Source organism: Alternaria ethzedia (assembly GCF_023757985.1).
Source record: "Alternaria ethzedia strain BMP 0044 chromosome Unknown scaffold_29, whole genome shotgun sequence".
NCBI lineage: Eukaryota > Fungi > Ascomycota > Dothideomycetes > Pleosporales > Pleosporaceae > Alternaria > Alternaria ethzedia.
In genome coordinates, this window is record NW_026056222.1 from 218,887 (window position 1) to 238,504 (window position 19,618).

Below are 19,618 nucleotides of genomic sequence, written 5' to 3' on the forward strand. Positions count from 1 at the left end.
ACAGCGTTGAATCCAACGACAAAAGGAAATCCAGTCCGAAGCAGCCATAAGTTCGAAAAAAAAACTCGATCATCGGGGAGTAATTGCAGGGAACGCCTTCCTCACGTGAAGGTTCATCTTGAACTCGAAGATACCTTCCTCTGTGCCACAATACAGAGTCCGCCCATCCTGGCTCATGGCGAGTCCCGCCGTCCGTACGCCTAGTCTCGCATCATGTGTCGTTCGGCTTGAACCTCGGAGACCTAGGCTGAACTCGTAGGATTCAAGAATAGGCTGGCCAGCGCGGGTGATGCGAAGACGTTCACGTGCCTGCGTTAGTTGACGGATTCGACGAAGCTCGCTGCGAAGTTCAGGCGCAGTAGCATGGCTGTCGGCTCCAGGCGCATGTGCGTTAGTAGCGCGGGTTGTAGCGCGGTCCTGCTCAGCTGCCAGTGCATCTTGAACAGTGCGCCACGCTTCATCTGTCGAAGCAACTAGCTCGTTGGTCACGCGACGCGCGTGTGCCGGCACCGCGTTTGGTGAGCGGGTAAGGACAGAGTCGGTGATATTGGTGAGGGCAGCTGGTGCGTTGACTGTGCCCTCGTTTATGGACACGATGACGGAAGCCCGACGGTGAGGTGTTGTGCGCTCTTGGAGCCAATTGCGTGAGTGAGTCTGCCCAGTCCTTTCTGCCATGAAGCGAGCCATCGCATCGGCTACCTCTCGAGCTGTAGGCTCCCTGCATTTCATCAGTCTCACATTGCCGCAGTAATTTATGGGTCACATACGGTACAGTGTTGAGTCGCTCAGAAGTTGTGTAGTTGATACTTCGGGGCGTTACTTCCTGCTCATCCCGAGCCTCTTCAGGCTGCCTATGCCTTGTCCGTAGAGCACTAAGCACTTGCCTTTCGCGCACGGTTAAGCCAAGTGGATCGTTGTCCGACTCTACTACACCCAGCCGTCGATGTAGCCTCTGTCGCTCAGTGTCAGTTTCGAGGTATTCATTCGCGACATTGGCGGTCGTCGTGTTGCCTTCCCCGTCTAACGCGCGTCGATATCTCCTGATCAGATCCGCTTCTCTGCGAAGCTCATGCATTTCAGGACTGAGGTTGAGGTCAAAATCAGCTATCTCAACTGTCTCGAGACCTTCCTCTTTCGGATCCAACGTGAGGGTTTGCTTAAGCTTGAGGCCAGCTCGCAAGTCGGCAATGCACACCCTGCCTTGGTCTTCGCTCCAGATGAGGAAGTCCCATGGTGCTGGCGAGAAATGCATCGTCCGCACTGCGCCAGGCCCAGTTCGACTGTCCGGCCTAGTAGAACTTATCAACTGTAGGATCGCGTCTTCACCGTATTCGACGAGTTTTAACAGTTCGATATCAAAGACTGTGATGTAGCCGCATTCTGATCCCACTGCACAGAGACGTCCTGAGGGGGACCAAGCTGTAGTAAAGTAGCCGTCTGCATGAGAATGAGCGGGCCTATAGAGGTTTACTCTGTGTAGCTCCGTCCACACGGGAGGCGTCGACTGCATCAGCCCCTCACGGATCTTATTGCTAGGCTTCCGCGAGTCTGTACGTTCGAAGAAGAAACCAATGGGGGCGTCACCGACAGCCACGAGCATTTGGCCATCGGGAGAAATGGAAGCATGGTTCATTGCGAATTCCAGGTCGATGACTGCCAGCTCCAGATTCTGTGTAAGAGAGTATATGCGCACCGTCTTGTCGTTGTTGGTGAGGACTGCGACAACATCATCCTGGCCGTTGCCTTCAGCTGGCAGCTTGTGTATGGATATGGAGTTGACGATATCGGTTCCAATCTTCTCGAGGCGTACGCGCGAAGCTGCACCTAGTATGGGCGGGCGAGGCAGGCGGTGCTGGAAGTCCAAGGGCAACGAGGCGTCGACGTCGGAGGGATCCGTTGGGGGGAAGCCGGTCACCTTGATGGCGGCGAAGTTGCCGTGTTCTTCTCCCCCCACGCAGACGTAGCCGTAGCCCGAAGCCGTGCAGCGCGCTTCCCAGGGCAGTGTAGTAACGTGGGCCTGTGTTCGTGTAGCCGCATTGAGGCAGTAGACGGCGGCGCCACTCGCATAGTAGACGAGATCTGGTTCGGGGCACGAGATGAAGTGGCGCAATTGATAGTGTCTGCACCCGTCAGCGTCGACCCATGGTATGGCAGTGTCTGGCTGGCGCTCACGCGATGGGGATCTTGGTCGGGTAGTACGCCTTGTGAGCCAAGACAAAGGTCTCGGTGTCTCTGCTCAGGAAGTCATCGACGGCCATAGTTTGCGGTCAGGCAGGAGAAGGCCGCATGTCTCTGCGATGCTGGGTGGAGCCGGTGAGGCTCAGCGGCAGCAGCAGGCACTCTACGTCACAGTTGTCTAAGCGCAGAAGGCTAGAGGGTTTGACAGGAGGGGCTGCAGACAGGTTCGAGGGCGAGATGCAGCGGGTGCGTAGGTTCTATGTGGGCGTGGGTTGGATATGTCGTAGGGCGGGCTGGCAGAGTCGCCGTGTCTCGCGGTGCTCCAGGCGTCACCATGGTCAAGCATCTTCCCCACACGCGAGCGAGATGCGCCAAGCCCTGAGCACCGCGACGCACGGCGAGGGCCATGACACAGAATGCAGCGGCCGTCATCGCGTCATCCACCAGCGGCGCCCACTGGCAAAAAGTGCATTTCGCCTCGTCTTCCGGAGTTAGGTCGCATGCGCAATTGTTCGTAGCAACTCGGAAGCACAGACATTAACAGCGGAACCTCGGGCGGCGATTTTACACCAAAACGAGCTAGAATCTTCTCCGAGAATTTTGTCCATCGTCAAAGCTTCCATCACTACATCATATATACCATCGCCCTCCCACCATCCATCTCTGCACCCAATCTTCTGTCGCTTGCATCCCCTCCCGCAGCGTCTCTCACATCCACAATGCTGTCCTCGAGATTATCACGGACCGTAAGCAATTGCATGCATCCAAATATACTTGACATTCTCTGACCTCATCATAGTTTTTGCCGCGTGCGGCCTCGGCGGCGCGACGCACACCCGCCTTCAGGGCCCCCGCCATGTTCACGCGCGGGTACGCTGAGGGCGGCGAGGAGAAGGTCAAGGGCTCAGTCATTGGTATTGACTTGGGTACCACCAACTCCGCCGTCGCTGTCATGGAGGGCAAGGTTCCTCGCATCATTGAGAACTCCGAGGGTACGTTCATCTGGTTTTTCACCAAAATTGGCCATCCCGCTGACCCAATCCACAGGTGGCCGCACAACCCCATCCGTCGTCGGTTTCACAAAGGAGGGCGAGCGTCTCGTCGGTATCGCCGCTAAGCGCCAGGCTGTCGTCAACCCCGAGAACACTCTTTTCGCTACAAAGCGTCTCATCGGCCGAAAGTTCACCGATGCTGAGGTCCAGCGCGATATCCAGCAGGTCCCATACAAGATCGTCCAGCACACCAACGGTGATGCCTGGCTCGAGGCCCAAGGACAGAAGTACTCGCCTTCCCAGGTTGGAGGTTTCGTCCTTGGAAAGATGAAGGAGACCGCCGAGTCCTACATGGGCAAGAACGTCAAGAACGCCGTCGTCACCGTCCCCGCCTACTTTAACGATTCCCAGCGTCAAGCCACCAAGGACGCCGGTCAAATCGCTGGTCTCAACGTCCTCCGTGTCGTCAACGAACCCACCGCTGCCGCCCTCGCCTACGGTCTTGACAAGGCCACCGACAACGTCGTAGCTGTCTACGACTTGGGTGGTGGCACATTCGATATCTCCATTCTTGAGATCCAGGCTGGTGTCTTCGAGGTCAAGTCTACCAACGGTGACACTCACCTTGGAGGTGAAGACTTCGACATCACTCTCGTCCGCCACCTCGTTGACCAGTTCAAGAGGGAGCAGGGTATCGACCTGAACAGCGACCGCATGGCCATCCAGCGTATCCGTGAGGCCGCTGAGAAGGCCAAGATCGAGCTGTCTTCCTCCTCGCAGACCGACATCAACCTGCCCTTCATCACTGCCGACGCTTCCGGTCCCAAGCACATCAACACCAAGCTCACCCGCTCCCAGCTTGAGAAGATGATGGACCCTCTCATCACCCGCACCGTCGAGCCCGTCCGCAAGGCTCTCAAGGACGCCAACTTGAAGGCTACCGACATCTCCGAGGTTATCCTCGTTGGTGGTATGACCCGTATGCCCAAGGTTACCGAGTCTGTCAAGAGCATCTTCGGCCGTGACCCCGCTAAGTCGGTCAACCCCGACGAGGCTGTTGCCATTGGTGCTGCTATCCAGGGTGCTGTTCTTGCTGGTGAGGTCACTGACCTCCTCCTGCTCGATGTTACTCCTCTCTCCCTCGGTATCGAGACCCTCGGTGGTGTCTTTACCCGTTTGATCAACCGTAACACCACTATCCCCACCAAGAAGTCCCAGGTCTTCTCCACCGCTGCTGACTTCCAGAGCGCTGTCGAGATCAAGGTCTACCAGGGTGAGCGTGAGCTTGTCCGCGACAACAAGCTCCTCGGCAACTTCCAGCTCGTTGGCATTCCCCCGGCCCACCGTGGTGTACCCCAAATTGAGGTCACCTTCGATATCGACGCTGACTCCATTGTCCACGTTCACGCCAAGGACAAGTCCACCAACAAGGACCAGTCCATCACCATCGCTTCCGGATCTGGTCTCTCAGACGCTGAGATCGAGAACATGGTCAAGGACTCTGAGCAGTACGCTGAGCAAGACAAGGAGCGCAAGAACTCCATCGAGGCTGCCAACCGCGCTGACAGTGTTGTAAACGACACTGAGAAGGCTCTCAAGGAGTTCGAGGACCGCCTCGACAAGGCTGAGGCCGAGAAGATCAAGGAGAAGATCGCTTCCATGCGCGAGTTCATCTCCCAGAGCCAGTCTGGCGAGGGCTCTGCCACCGCCGCTGAGATCAAGGAGAAGACCGACGAACTCCAGAACGCCTCCCTGAGCCTGTTCGACCAGATGCACAAGGCCCGCTCCGAGAGCCAAAACCAGAGCGAGCAGCCTCAGCAGCCTGAGGGTGAGGGCGAGAAGAAGCAGTAAATGCTTTGATCGTTCAGCACTGGTTTTTGTCTTTCTTGTTGATCGCTTCGTTACGTCCAAAAGTAGGCGTCTTGCATCCTGTCATGATTGGTCTGGTTTAGGTCACGTCTAGACGTGTACATGTCCCTGCACATGTTTGAGCATCTCTGTATCATACTTTCCGACGGTTTCTCTTCTCACATTAGCGTTTGTTTTATTACCCTTACGGATCCTTGGTACACGTCGGAATTAACGAAACAGTGATATCCTCTGGTGGTCAGGACATGATGTGGAAGGGACGATATAATGGTGGAGTCATGAATGTACCATAGTCTAGAGATGCGAGATGGTAGCACTCCGCTTACTTCTCCGCTCTACAATCTACGATTTGAAATGTTCATGCTACTGTCCTTACATTTGCGCTAATATCGTGATCAATGGACCACACTATAGGTTTACATGATCTTCTGTGCCCCGCTATCTGAACCTCGGGATAACCTCATAATGTCGACCCGCTAAAGTCTTACGTCATAGCCGACCTCACAACCGTTGGCTTCCGGCCTTTGACTATGCGTAAAGTTAACCTCAGATTGAACAGCCTCTTCCTATGACTCCATCTCACATTGCAGTCAAACAAGGCTTCCTCATCGCGCGTGGGACCATCATCACTAGATCAATCGTCACCAAGTCCATACACTGTTCATTGAAGTACTCTCCGCTTTGTACACCCACCGGGATCGGCCCATCTGGTACTCAATACCGACGCCCTTTGAGCATTCGACTCAGCTCGACTAAAACCAAACCCAAGATGACAGACGCAACGAACCACCCCCTCTCCGGTCTCTGGCAACCGACGCAACTCCAGAAACTACACTACGGCGCCGACTCAGTCAAACAGCATCTCCTCTCATGCCTCCCAAAAGAGTCAAGCAAAGCCTTCATCATCACCGGAAACTCACTTGCTAGCAAAACGCCCTTGGTAAAGCAAGTCGAAGAGCTATTGGGAAACAAGCACGCAGGCACCTTCTCCAAGATTGGCGAACACGCACCTGTCGCCCAACTCGACGAAGCCACCGACCTAGTCAAGAAAGACGAAAGCATCGATACTGTCATCTCCATTGGCGGCGGAAGCCCGATCGACAGCTCCAAAGCCATCAGCTATCGTCTGAACGAGAAGACTGGAAAGTACCTATACCACATCGCGATCCCCACCACGCTCAGCGCAAGTGAATGCACCCTGATGGCTGGCTACACGCAATCCGATGGTGTCAAGACGGGTGTGCGAGCCAAAGAACTCGTTCCGCATTGCGTAATCTACGATGCCAAATTCGCTCTGCATACCCCCGAGCGCCTGTGGATGTCAACAGGTCTCCGTGCCATGGATCATGCTATCGAGCTATTATACCATCCCACCGCCACCGAGATGCCTGCCAGATGGTTAACGCTACAGTCCGCAGCCACCCTCTTCGAAGCCCTGCCAAAGTACAAGCAAAACCCCAAAGACGAAGATGTCATTACAAAGCTTCAACTCGCTGCATTCGCTTCCCTGGGTTTCTTGGGCTACAACATCAAAGGCGGTCTCGGCCTGTCTCATGCTCTGGGCTATGCTCTGGGTTCTCCCTATAGTATCCCGCATGGCATTACGTCTTGTCTCACTCTCGGGCATGTGGTCAAACTGAAGGCTCAAGATCCTGCTGCAGCGGAGCAAGTTGCTCGTTTGCTCCCTTTTATCGGCGAATCGGTGTCTGGTGATGCCAAGGCTGATGCGGAGAAGGTAGGTGATAGGGTGCTGAAGTTGGTGAAGGATCTGGAGCTGGATAGCGATTTGAGAAATTACAAGGTGGGCAAGGATCAGATTCCGGTGATCACTGAGAGAGCGACTGGTGGGCAGAAGGAAGGTCAGGTTTATGATGCTGTTGAGGGACTGGTTAAGGGGTTGTTTGTTTGATTCGGCATTTACTTCGCCTTCTCTACCCTTCTACCCCCCTAAGCCTTAGGCGTTCCTCTAGAAATTAAAAGCACGAGAAAAGCCTTTCATGTTCACATAAAGTAAACTAAACTTTAGCGGCACGAACCGCATTAATCTTTCCAATCAAGAACTCGCCAGCCTCCTCCGCGTCATCGCCATAGCTGAGATGAGGAAGCAGAACAGCCCCTGCGAGGTTACCGTCACAAACCGTGTCACGAACGAGCCCACCGCAAAAGATTTGGAGCTTGTCGCGGGGGAAGTTGGGGATTTGCTGGTTGTCACGGCGGTTCTGGGTGTCGCCAAAGGTAACGACACCAGCGATCTGGTTCTTGACACTGGCCGAAAGATCCTCGATAGCACGGTGATTGACTGCTGCACCTTGACTGTGGTCATGATTAGTCGCTGAATGGGTTCGACAAAGGGCGGAACATACGAGTAGCCACCGCAAACGATGACAGCCGAAGGGCATTGACTGTTGATGTCTTCAAGAATGCCGCGCATCTCGCGCTCAGAAACGAGATCGGTGCCGCCGGGCAAATAGTTGGTGGAAAGCAGCGCTGCATAGTCGACGCCCTCAATAGCCAGGTCGTCACCGTATTCGCGGCGCAGCTCATCGCCCAGTGGCTGACCGATGATAGAGCCCTATCCTCTCAAGTTAAACCAAGGTACAGCTACCCAACCCTCGTATGACTTACCATGTTGCCCGCTTCGGTAGATCCTCGAGCCCAAACAAAGATGACGTCCCTACATCCGCCACCGAGCCGGCTGGAGAACTCATTCTCGGTCAAGCTGGTGCGGTCAAAGAAGATTTGGCGTGTCGCAACCACGGCAGACCCCGAGTTGGGGAGCGCGATAGGCGTGGCAGAAGAGGCGATGGCCAAAGCCAGGATGGAGATGATGGTGTTCATCATGATAAAAGTAAGAGCGAAAGATGTGTTTGGTAAAGAGACTACGGCGTAGAAAAGCGAAGGCGAAGGCGAACAGAGAGAGCGAGAGTGAGTGAAAGGCAGAAGGAGCTCGTTGTTGAAGCTTGCCGGATGGTTGTGAGGTGAAGATGCCTTATACTTATACACACGATTTGCTCGACCCTCCTTCTAATCCCACGCTCTCCTCCCTACGTGAATGATCCCGTCTCACCATCAATATCTTGGTGTATTCCAAGAGCAGTTCGCCGACATTGGTGCCTGAACCGAGGCAGCTCTTACTCCTCTCCACCACCCAATTAGCTAGAGCCTGAGGAGGTTCTCTTCAAGTGGCCAAGAACATAGTATTATACCAAGACACGGGGAGGAAAAGTAAAGCCTAAGATTAGAAGTTGGTGTGTGAGATAGCAGATAAGATACAGGGCCTGTCCTAAACCTCACTCCTGGTAGTTCTGGACTGACCTTGGAAGACTTTGGAAACACCAATAGCTGCTCTTAGAGCGTTCGACGCACCTCGGCAACTTATTGTGTATGATTGCATGACTCTTAGATCGTCTGGGGTGCATCGGCAATTCGACGCGAACGAGATCTTTTCAAGGTTGGATTCATCGTATTGTGTCGCAGGTCCTTGCGTCTGATCGGGCTTGGCTTGCCGTGATTGAAAGCTAGGTTGGGATTGTCGTCGTTTGCACCCGTCCATGCAGAAAGACGTGGGACCACGGGATTAGGCGTCCCGCCACGGCGATGAACTGTTGCTTACTGTAGCCTTTGCGGTGGCAAACCACAGCCATATCGATACCTCAGGCATGTAGACACCTCATACTGACGGTCATTGCTTTCGACCTAGACAAAAGACGACTGTATTTAAGATTGATGATCTGTAGCCGTGAGCAACTCGAAAGAACGCAATTGGTGTAACGCGCATGATATTACCACACATTACTGCCAACCGTAGACCACTCCCCATGATACCTCATTCCTGGTCTTCAACTGGCTGCAATCGTGCCTCGGTACCAAAATCGAATAGATTAAAGGTTCACAAAGCCAAGAGGATGTTTTGTGCAGATGATCGCAACACCATCGACACCCTTGTCAAACATGTCACAGTTGCCGAGGTCCCATTTCAGCCACCACAGTCATCCAATCTTTCAACGACACAATGCCACTCAACCTTGTCGTATCTTCCTGTGACGTTTGATTGGGATGGAAGTAGCGTTCGAGATGGGCGAACTTATAAGGCACTGTAGTCTCCTTCCAAGATGCGTGCAACAACAAGTTCTACCAGAGCAGATCAAGTTCACTGCCCACGAAGATGCGCTACACTTCTATTGCTCCTCTTTTGGCCTTTGCATTCTTTGCCACCTCTTCTGCCCAAGAGGAATGTCCCGAGCTACCTAATAGCGGTGTGGAAATCGGGGAGCCGGTTCCAATCGTTCCTGGCGATGTCCCCAGAGGATGTTCCGACTACGAGATACTCGTTGGTAAGCTGCAGTTCAATGACCGCAAATGTCTACCGCAACATTGACCATGTTGTTAGCTCGTGGAACCAGCGAGCCTAGCTTCCCAAAATACGGCGTCATCGTTGGTGACCCTGTTGTGAGCAACGTTTCAGCGGAACTGTCTGGAGTACAGGGGTATCCGGTCCAGGTACGATATCCAAGTATTGCTTCGAACAAAGCATCACCAACTGAATTCCTTTCAGTACCCAGCCAGCTCGCAAATCATTTCTGGTGGACGGCAAGGCGTCGATGACATTGTTCAGCGCTTGACCGCGCAGTCTTCCGCCTGCCCCAATCAGACCTTTTCTCTGGTCGGCTACTCGCAAGGCGCAAGCATCATGCACCGAGCTGCAGACAGACTGCCTACTTCTCTGTTCCCCAAGATCAAGTCGGTTGTCATGTTTGGAGACCCAAATTTGAGGCTGGGCGTAGTTGGAGATAAGTTCCCTAATGGTCTGAAGGCAAAGGTGCTGCAGATTTGTGCAAAGGGCGATCCTGTAAGTCTATCAATCGTGTTGTACGAGGGTGGGAGACAGACCATGCTGACCATGAGATGTAGGTCTGTGACTCTGGGTCCTGTCAGTTCTATCACTTGACCTACATCCGTCCCGAATACATTGAAGGGGCCGTGACGTTTATCGCGAGGGCTTTCAAGGGTATGACCCTCTAGAGCGGTACTGTGGTTTAGCAGTCTGTATGGTTGCTCTGATAGATCAAGGCATTTTGAGTAAGTATTTGGTCCTCCAGAATATGTAAGATTGAGAAACAGAGTATCGAAGCAGGTGATATACATATGTATATAATCTGAACCGGAGTGGTGACCTGCCAACGCCAACACCAACCGAACGCTGAATCGAAAAGTGATGATAGCAACCCAGAACAGACGTCGTTTGAAAAGAGCGACACGTGAAGTGGATGCCATGCCGCGAAAGGCGTCTTAACTAGCAAGTTCCCCAATCACACCGGCCACGTAGCATAGTGCCGAGGCCCAGATGGCCGTTTTGACTATACCCGCTGCTTTACCGCCCCTCTTCTTATCTTTGGTCGTTCGTCCGCTCCGGTCTTGTTCTGTGCTGCTCTCTTGATTAATAACTGCTCGCTCGGCAGCCTGCCTGCGCTCAGTGAAATCCTTCTCAAGTTGCTCTTCGCTCTCTTCTGGCCCAACGTAGCCGGTAGGCGATAGGCGTGCCGTTCCATCTATCGGATTGATGTAAGTTCTTTCTCCTGTGATGCCAGCGTCCTTGTTCTGCTCCATTGTGGTTGATGGATCGGCCGTTTGGAAGGGTCTGGTAGACGCTGTGGAACTGAGACCGCCGCGCAAGACGAGCAAATACTTGTTTGCTTTGACGATCTCAAGACCATTCTCGATGTACGGAATGAACTTAGCGGGCTCTTCGAGAGTTGATAGCGCTTCATGTAGTGGTATTATAGGAGGGGCCTTATGGGGTTCCGTTGTTGTAGAGGTGGTTAGCGAAAGCTTGCCGCTGTGCGGATCGTGCAAAAGGATTGTATAGATCGTTGGTGAGCCCGGTTCTGGCGAATGCGATGATGCGCCTGACTGAGGTATTTCACCAACAGCATCGTCAATGCTCGGTTTCGGGTCTACTGTGGCATGTTCGGTCGTTGGAGTAGTGTGGTCAGCGGTAAAGATTTCTTGTGTAGCTTTTGGGGCTGCATCGATTGCTGTGACTTCTTCTCCGCGCACGGTATCTGCGGTAGTTGTGCCACTGGCGTGATATGAGGCGTCGTCCATTGTAGGATCCTCCTTCAACATGTCAAACTTCTTCACGTAATGATCTTCAGTCAATCTGCTTTCCTTAACCGGACAGGCCGGCTGCTCGTGATCAGTGGCGACAGGACCAGACCTATCCTCGTTCGAGTTTTGCATGTTATCAGCCAGTTCGTAGTCGTCACGTTCGTGGGTCACCTTCACGTCGGCCTCTGTTGCGCCTATCTTAGATGGCGTTTCACTCTCTAAGCTCTCCAAAACGGGTCCGAATGGTCTAAACAGGCTGTGTGCAAGGGGTCCTCGCTCTTCAAACGATTTGCTCGGTGTTGCCTTCGGCATACGCGCGTATCCATCATCTGAGAGTCCACGCATAGCTGACTTCTGTGCATCGACCTCATGGGCGAGACGTTCTTCAGCAGCTACCTTGGCACGAAGCTGGGCTTTGTCGGCATCACTCATAGCGGAAGACGTCTTGGTCTGAGATGACTGCTCACGGTCCTGCGGAACTTCCAGAGCTGGGGTGTCGGGAAAGATTTTAATGTCCTCCCAGAGATGTGGAGCCACACCGTAAACGAGCATGGCACGTTCCAGCAATCGAGATAGGGCCATCTGTGTATCTCTAAGAGTTAGCAAACTGTTCGCAACAGCTTTGTAGTTTGCGAGCATGCTCTGATCAATTTCCGGGTCCTCGAGCCGGGCCTGTAGACTCCAGATGAGATAACGCGTAAGGTGAGCGTTCTTCTGGGTAATTTTCGACGCAATGCTCAGGCGCCTTTTGAACGCTGGTGAGGCGTTCTTTGTTGCGTCCGAGTCGCCGAGATCTTGGAGCAAGGCGTATGCCTTATTAAGGTCGTTGTCTGTGCTCTGGTACCGGAGACGCAATTCTTGAATTGCCCTTACTTTCTTCGGCGTCAATGAACGAAGCTTTCCGATTTCTGAGCGTTGTCGTAGAGTGTTGATAGCAGAGTCCAGGAGGTCCTCATCCGCTTTCATACGCCTCAAGAGAGGTTTAGATGCTGGAATGTCTGCCTCTAGGTCTTCGACCACTTGCTTCATCGTCGTGCGACCTTTGCGAATACGTGCTAGGATCTTGTCGAAGAACAAGCGGGTTTTCTTCGCATCCGCTTCTTCGGTCGGGTCTTGCCAGAAAAGACTAGAGAATCTTGCACCGCTTTCTTCAAGCCAAGACTTCATCCGTTCGACGCTCGACTCCAACTGGCTTTCGTCTGCTTTGTATGGGGTTTCGTCCATCTTTGTAGTTGTCCTGGGCTCACTGGATTCTTGTGAATCAAACGAGATCTCTGGCCGCTGCATTTGGCGTTCGATTCGACGAACGTATTGGTCATTGATGATCTTGGACTCAAGCATCGGATCCATACCGGTCTTTGCCTTGGGGGTGCTCTCGAAAGTGCTCTCCAATCTAGCCCGATCCGCTTTTCTACGTTCTTCGTCCAGGACCTTGCTCCTTCTTGCGGCCATGTTCGCACGAATCTCCTCCGCACTCAAGAAGTCCAAGTCGTCTTTGGGCAACTGGCTCAAGATTTTTGACGTTGACCTCACAGATGTGACGCTGCCTTGTGTACTGGGTGTCTCTTGTGGTGGGATGTGTTCTTGCGTGGAAGGTTGCTTCGTGCGTAGAGGACCTGAGCTTGGAGGAAGCGACGGGAGGGTTTCCTGCATATGTGGTTCTGAGGAGAGCTCGTGGGTCCCGTCAGTTGAGGATGCTGACATTGACGACTCGTCACCAGCCTTTGCCATGGGCGCAGAGTCGGCATCAGGCTTTGCTACGACGTCCTTTGGTATCCTCCTTTGCAGTGTGGTCTCTCTCCAGCTGCCTGTCTCCGCCGTGCCGTGTCGTTGCGCGTCTTCGTGTTCGGGCTTCTCTGTCAGGAAGCGGTCCATAAAGGAAGGTTCTCTACTGGGTGCGGCCGTGCTGGATTGTTCGATCTTCTTAGCCGCATCCGTTTTCGTTTTCGCAATGTATTCTTCAAACGACTCCGTGCTCTTCGGTCGCGTCGGCTGCTCGTGTTCGTAGTCCTGCGCTGTGGCACTAGGTGCGCTTGTTGTAGATTCGGTCGATAATCCTGAATGGCGGCCAACAATCTTGACATGAGATTGCTCTCGCGGCCTCCTGAGATCAGAGGGTGACTCAATGCCAGTCGGGTCGTCAGGGAGCAGTCTTGTCCTGGATGACGGTTGGGGGAAGTGTGATTCTCTTTCCCTACGGATATCGCGCTCTTCACTATCGATCTTGACCCGTCGCGGGTAGTTCGGATCAATACTGCTACTCTTGCCTTGCTTCGGCGGCGAAGCGTTATCGTCGTGGCTCTCCATCTCTCTCAACATCCACTTAGGAATGCTATTGGCAAGCCATTCCCAGTCTTTGTTGCCCTTGCCACTCAACCTCTCGTTGCTGGCCCCGAAGATGGCCTCGTATGGATCATTCATGAGTTTCCTTCGCCATTGCTGGTACTGCTCTAGCTGCAACCATTCCAGGTTGGACATGCCGGATGGACGTTTGTTGCCATTGTTGTCTTCGTGTTGTGCTGACTTGGAGGGCGTGCGCGAGAAGCACCGCGTGCGAAGGGCCGCGTCGTCGGAGCGGAGGATGCGTTGCGCATAGCGTTGGAAAGGAGCGAGTGTCGGGTCCCGGCGCCACCAAGTCATGATGGAAGCCGTCAGGGGGATCGGAGAGAGAAGGGATGCAGGAGGTAGACTGGGAGTCTTAGCTCTGTGGCTTGTCAGAGATGGAGGATTACATGATTGCAAGTACAACATACCGTGATACCTATCGCAGGTCTGCTGTCCAAGGCACCGACAGCTCCTCGGAGCTGAGCCTAGGTGAACGGATAGTGGTTACATCAATAGCCGGCAAATGGCGCTGGGAGCAGTGGCGCACTCAAGGGACGAGAGCAATGCTGTGAAGAGCGTGTGGATTGAAGAGAAGATCGAGAACAGCTAAAGGCGATGGAAGGCCAGGCAGCCTCCAGGGAGTGATGGCGTCGCCATATCCCCGCGTAAGCTCCGTGCCGCTTATCATGTTTCGCGGGGTACGTTCCCGCGTGATCGCTTGTTCGCGTCACCATTTCACTGGTCCCGGTCGTCCAGAACTGCCCACGCCACATGAGACGCTTTTCCTTTTTGCTGTAGATGGTATTGCTGATAGGGTCGTTGTGCGTAGCCTTCGGTTGATGGATATCACTGAGGCTTGACGCGTACCAAGTCGCGTCACGACGCCGATAAGGCGATAAGGCAACAGCGCTACGCCCTATCGGATTTCCTCTCTGGGGAACCTTTCACTCTCAGTACCAAAATCGCGATGGCAACTTTCATTCAATACTCACGATCCTCAATTGCAACGCTGACCACAGGTTGTCAATGAATGTATCGTTCCGAACAACCTACCTACAGGTTTCAAGATCGGCGCGCATTCATCATCCCCGTCTCGGCGTGGCACCCAATGTACTCGAAGAATTGCTGGTCCGGCTCCAGCACGTAAACCTCATGAAACAGCCGGAGAGACAATACATTGTTCAGCTTTTTCGCATACATCAGAAAGCCTCCGAAGATGTTGATATGCGTCTGGTGGCTTTTACTCCAGTATTCAAGCGACGCCAGGTCATCGAAATAGCCCAAACCGAACGTTCTTTCACTGTTCGCCTCGAACGAGTTTGAATCCACAACATCCCACAAGTTCATCGCATAACATCCAACCTCGCGCCCTTCATCACGTAGAAACTTCATCCCCTCGATGAGCACCGGATGCATTGTATCGAGGTAGAGTTTGCGCTCTCCTGGTAGCGTGTCGGACCAATCCTGGCCCGATCGAATCACGCACAGATTGGGCCTGCCGGATATACGGACACGTTTTGAGGAATCTGCATCATCACTCGAGCCATTCGCGGTGCCATCCTTAGAGCACCAATCATCGCCCTCGAGTTTGTTGTCTTGAGCAGCTGCTAAGCGATCCCGCATGCTACCCCAATACGCGTGTTGTTCCAACTCGCCCGAGATACTCTCTTGCATGTTGGCCGCTCCTTCTGGATTCTCAGGGTTTGAAAATACTGTTTCAAAACGATCCATCGTTGGACACAGAATCTCCTGGAACCACCCATGCCCATCTCTTTCCCTGTCTGAACTCTGCCACCAAGTATCGAACCCAGATTCCTGCTGCCAGCTTCTGTGCAAGTCTGCGCTGCGCCAATATGCGATCACGGCGATGCTATAGGCACCTCTCTTGTCGATTACGGAGGTTGTTTCCCAAATTGACGGGCGCTTTGACTCTGGCCCTCTACTCAAGAACTCCTCAAGTTTGCTAACGGCTATACCGTCGTGCCCGGTAACAGAGTCGTACTGCGCTCCCATCATGGCCATGACGAGATCATTCATTGTTGCCTGGAATCTGGAGCAATATCCAGGGAACGGCGGAATGTAGTTGGACGGCGTGCTGACAGGGCATGTTCTCTCCCTGCGATGGTGCTCTGGAATTGCGTCCTCTGGCATCTTCAAGACTTATTCGAGAAGTTATATCGGATCTGTGGGGAAAAGATCCGTCGCACTCCTCGTGCCTGGGCGCTGTGTTGTGAGAGGAAGCCACAGGGCACCGTCTATCGAGTCTCAGCTAAGGGCGAGTCTTGCTGCCCGCTCCTCGCAGTCCCGTACAACGGCACGGGACGCTGTGCAGCAAGGGCCTCGGTTCACATGTGTCTAGGTGGGGCACTGGACAAGGGTCGGATCTCGCGCTAGGCCTTAGACCTGGAGTCTGGATGTGCTCCCGGCATCAATTTTCTTTTGTGCCTAGAGAAGCCACTGTACTGACAGTGACGTAGTATTTGCGCATATGCGCTTCTGCAGCACTCTCATCTGGGAATTTGCGAAGCTGAGTACGAGTTCAAGATCCACATTTGACACAACCCTATCTGCGTGGGCCGCGCGCCGCTAAGGCATGGACCGCCAGGTACGGCTGAAGGCTGTATGTCAGCCAGGCTCTTTTCCAGTCTCGTGTCCAACTACATCTTGTTACCTTCGGACAAGATCGTAAAATGTCAAAAAGCAATTCAATAACCAATTGCGCGACGTTGCGATAGGAATCGGGCCGTTAGATCTTCACAGCGATCTTGGTAGCCAGCACCCCGAGATCACCAAACTACCACAAGGATGATCATTCGAGGAAGTGCGGCAACTTATTGCGCCCGGCGGGTTTCTCATCCGAAAAGGCACCCACACCAATCGCTTTGCACCGTCATGGGTCACCTGCGCCCGATTGAAAGCCTCCACTCTCGTCGTGTATCGTATAGCTTTCGTTTTTCGGGCATTCCTTTTTACAATGATACTCAATGTTAAGGGCCTTGCTGCTCGGCGTACCCTGATCTCGAGCGAGAGGACCCTCAACTGTCGATGCTTGTCTCGCCAGCATGTCTAATCCCTTCACGACTGAAGCATGGACCGAATACGCAATTGGTATTGTCGTTATAATACTTCGAATTACAGCGCGCTGCTGGCAGATCCAACTACGTTGGGACGGAGATGATTACTTCGCCGTACTCTGCGCCTTCTTCTTCACCGCTGAACTTGTCATGCTGGAGCTCATCGGCCAGAATGGCTCCATCACTGGAATGAGTAACGAACTCGCGTTGCAACTTACACCTGAGGAAAGCCAACGTGTTACTGTGGGTAGTAAATACCTTCTCGCAGGGTGGATACTATATACAACCCTGATATGGTGCTGTACGTAAATGCTTTGGTAACGGAGCACTCGAGGCCATGTGGCCATACTAATAGGCTGTTACCACAGTAAAAGCTTGTATGCTGTTCTTTTACAGGAGGCTCACGTATGTATACTTGACAAATTTAGATTGATCCCCGCTGATAGCAATAGGCTCAATCTCCAGCAACATAATCTCGTCAAGATTACTGGGGCAGTATGCCTTGTAGCTTACATCGCTACTATCATCGTGTTCCTCACACACTGTCACCCTATCTATCGACTCTGGCAAATATATCCATATCCAGGTGATGACTGCGCGCTCAACATATCCAAATATTTGGCGTTGGTCGTTACAAATGTAACGTGGGTAGCCCTAGAAATGAGCCTGTCCACTTCTGTACCATACTTACAATCATCCAGCACCGATCTCATGATCTTGTATATCCCGCTACCTCTACTCTGGAACGTCCGACTACCATTAAGAAGGAAGCTTCTGTACGGAGTCTGGTTATGCACCGGTGTTTTCATGATGACAGCAACATTGCTCCGCTGCATCCTGTGCCTTCAAGACGTTTCCCAGATCAACGTTGGCACCATTTGGTCAATCCGCGAAACAGTGAGCCTTTCAAATTTTAAGGCCACTAGGACCTTGCTAATGTTTGCCATAGTTTGTCGGAATCTTAGCTGTCAACGCACCTATCCTCAAGCCCTTTCTCAGTAAAGCCAGGAAAGCTATGTCATCGATCAAGCCATCAAACGACAATTCGGGCCAGAATTTGCCAGACAGCCTTCGTTTGTCGCATGTTGAGAGGAAGGGCAAAAGGAGGACTGTGCATGAGATCGACAACATAGACATGAGCATGAATGGAAGCGAAGAGCACATTGTGAGACAAGGAACAGACGAAGAAAGAGCGAGCAGTGATGTCAATTCGAGAGATGAGGGTGATGCGGTTTAAACTCGGCATTGCGCGCAAAGCCTGATCTAGCGCAATGAGTCATGAGCCCGTCAGTAGAAGCTGACGCATGGTATAGGTACAGCGGCGACGCTGATCAGGCTGCTGCGGATCTGTGTCTGCCGTGGCACCAGTGTTGCCAGTAGAGTGGTCTATCATCAGATCATATCTACTGCAACATAACGCACCATGCGAGTGGTTCTGCCCTTATCGTCATCATCGGTGTAAGAACAGGTGCTGCATCAGCCGCAAGACTACTTTCCAGCGTCGGTCGGCAATGAAGCCCAATACAGTCGGGTGGTGAAAACCCAATAGCAGGCCAGTTCTAGTGTTGTGAAGCATGGAAGCAGAATCTAGGTCATGTCATGCAAATGCATGTACATGATAATAATACACTCGCATATACCCAATATGCTCTAGCTCAATTCTCATCCTCCAACAGCCTCCTCTCTTCTTCGATAACTTCAGCTTTCTTATCATCCTTCCCACTCGACCTCTGCAGACTGACCGCAATCGCCGCTCCGATGATAAGCACGGCTCCCACCAAGCTCTCAGCAGGCGGCGTAGTTCCCCAGATCACCTTCTCGACAACAAGCGCGAAGACAAGTTGCAGATACGTCAAGTTTGTTGCTCTTCCACCTTTCTCCCTCTGCAGGCCTTCCGTCAAGAGAAATTGCAACAGAAACCCGAAGAGCCCAATAATGGCGATCAATCCCCACTGACCGAGCGTTTTGGGCATGACGAAATGTAACGAAGGGTGAACCAGTATGAGCACGAACGAGGCGATCGTTGCGATGAGAGAAAAGTAATTCACCGAGATGAGCGAGTGGGCGCGCTTGCCGATCACTCGGATAGTTGCGTAGGCTGTCGAAGCACCAAGCGTGCCTAGAATCGCGATGAGGATTGCCAGAGCGCGTTGTTCGGCGGTAGTTGATGGTAACGGTGCATGCCCGTCCGAGTCATCGGCTATTGGCCTTGAGTGCGAAGCGGGAAATAGCCATGGTGGTCTCGCGACGAAGAGAACGCCGCAGAATGCGACGAAGCTGCAAAGCGCTTCTTTCCAGGTGAATGGCTCGCGTAACCATAGGAAGCACACAATGGCTGTCATGGTTGGGATTAGGAAAGTTATTACTGTCGCGTCGGAGAATTCAAGCCATGACAGAGAGTCTAGGCGGTATTGTTAGCTGTATTCCAGTTCACTATCGTGACCCACCCCTGCAGGTCACAATCTTATATAGCGTGAGCCGTGAAGAATTGCAGAGGGAGTTAAACTTACAATACAGTCCAAATAGACCGAAGAATCCTGCAGTACCTCTCAGTATGAGCAGCCCTTTGATGCCTTTCTGGCCGAAAGGAAAGTCAGGCACCGCATGGTACCAAGAGTAAATGGAGCAGATAATCGTCGTGCACAGCATGCGGATGAAGATGATTTGCAAAGCGTGAAACTCGATGGATGGGTCATTCGCGAGCAGTTTGGCTGCTGTGTTCATCTAGTGCTCATTTGTAAGTGGCATGGTCTGCGGCATGCAGTCAGTGCACACAAGAAATAAAACTTACGACAGAACCGCATGTCTGTGCCAAGAAAACTAAGAATAAACCGAAATTCCGCCTGTAGAATGACTTCAGACTCTGCGATATTTTGCTCCATATTCCTGGCGGATTGGCTTCCTCGTCCGTATCTTGCGCAGAGCCTGAAGCTGCAGATGGCAGGCGTGGCAAGAAGTTTACCCTTGAGCGCCCTGCGGACGGCGGTGGGTCGGCTATGGTGCCATAAGACATCTCGAACCTTTTGTCGAAATGTTCGCGATTGCAAAGTTGAAGTGGAAGGGCAGAAGCCG

General features: G+C 52.9%; 7 protein-coding genes across 7 annotated transcripts; 3 read left to right on the top strand and 4 right to left on the bottom strand.

The window, feature by feature from the left end:
• Window positions 1–69: 69 nt before the first annotated feature.
• J4E87_008805 (uncharacterized protein) lies at window positions 70–2,258 on the bottom strand (the record flags this gene model as incomplete). The annotated part of the gene is made up of 3 exons (XM_049380389.1): window positions 70–718; window positions 768–2,120; window positions 2,173–2,258. 3 exons carry the CDS (start codon window positions 2,256–2,258, stop codon window positions 70–72), a joined length of 2,088 nt encoding a protein of 695 aa, XP_049229886.1.
• A 639-nt stretch (window positions 2,259–2,897) lies between these two features.
• Window positions 2,898–5,021, top strand: J4E87_008806 (uncharacterized protein; the record flags this gene model as incomplete). Its single annotated transcript, XM_049380390.1, has 3 exons — window positions 2,898–2,924; window positions 2,978–3,170; window positions 3,226–5,021. The coding sequence occupies 3 exons, from the start codon at window positions 2,898–2,900 to the stop codon at window positions 5,019–5,021; spliced, it is 2,016 nt and encodes a 671-aa protein (XP_049229887.1).
• A 787-nt stretch (window positions 5,022–5,808) lies between these two features.
• On the top strand, window positions 5,809–6,948 carry J4E87_008807 (uncharacterized protein; the record flags this gene model as incomplete). The annotated part of the gene is made up of 1 exon (XM_049380391.1): window positions 5,809–6,948. One exon carries the CDS (start codon window positions 5,809–5,811, stop codon window positions 6,946–6,948), a length of 1,140 nt encoding a protein of 379 aa, XP_049229888.1.
• Window positions 6,949–7,054: 106 nt separating this feature from the next.
• On the bottom strand, window positions 7,055–7,877 carry J4E87_008808 (uncharacterized protein; the record flags this gene model as incomplete). Its single annotated transcript, XM_049380392.1, has 3 exons — window positions 7,055–7,352; window positions 7,403–7,611; window positions 7,665–7,877. 3 exons carry the CDS (start codon window positions 7,875–7,877, stop codon window positions 7,055–7,057), a joined length of 720 nt encoding a protein of 239 aa, XP_049229889.1.
• A 1,542-nt stretch (window positions 7,878–9,419) lies between these two features.
• Window positions 9,420–10,061, top strand: J4E87_008809 (uncharacterized protein; the record flags this gene model as incomplete). The annotated part of the gene is made up of 3 exons (XM_049380393.1): window positions 9,420–9,539; window positions 9,595–9,888; window positions 9,951–10,061. The coding sequence occupies 3 exons, from the start codon at window positions 9,420–9,422 to the stop codon at window positions 10,059–10,061; spliced, it is 525 nt and encodes a 174-aa protein (XP_049229890.1).
• A 267-nt stretch (window positions 10,062–10,328) lies between these two features.
• J4E87_008810 (uncharacterized protein) lies at window positions 10,329–13,787 on the bottom strand (the record flags this gene model as incomplete). Its single annotated transcript, XM_049380394.1, has 1 exon — window positions 10,329–13,787. The coding sequence occupies one exon, from the start codon at window positions 13,785–13,787 to the stop codon at window positions 10,329–10,331; it is 3,459 nt and encodes a 1,152-aa protein (XP_049229891.1).
• Window positions 13,788–18,201: 4,414 nt separating this feature from the next.
• J4E87_008811 (uncharacterized protein) lies at window positions 18,202–19,270 on the bottom strand (the record flags this gene model as incomplete). Its single annotated transcript, XM_049380395.1, has 2 exons — window positions 18,202–18,947; window positions 19,057–19,270. 2 exons carry the CDS (start codon window positions 19,268–19,270, stop codon window positions 18,202–18,204), a joined length of 960 nt encoding a protein of 319 aa, XP_049229892.1.
• Window positions 19,271–19,618: the final 348 nt, after the last annotated feature.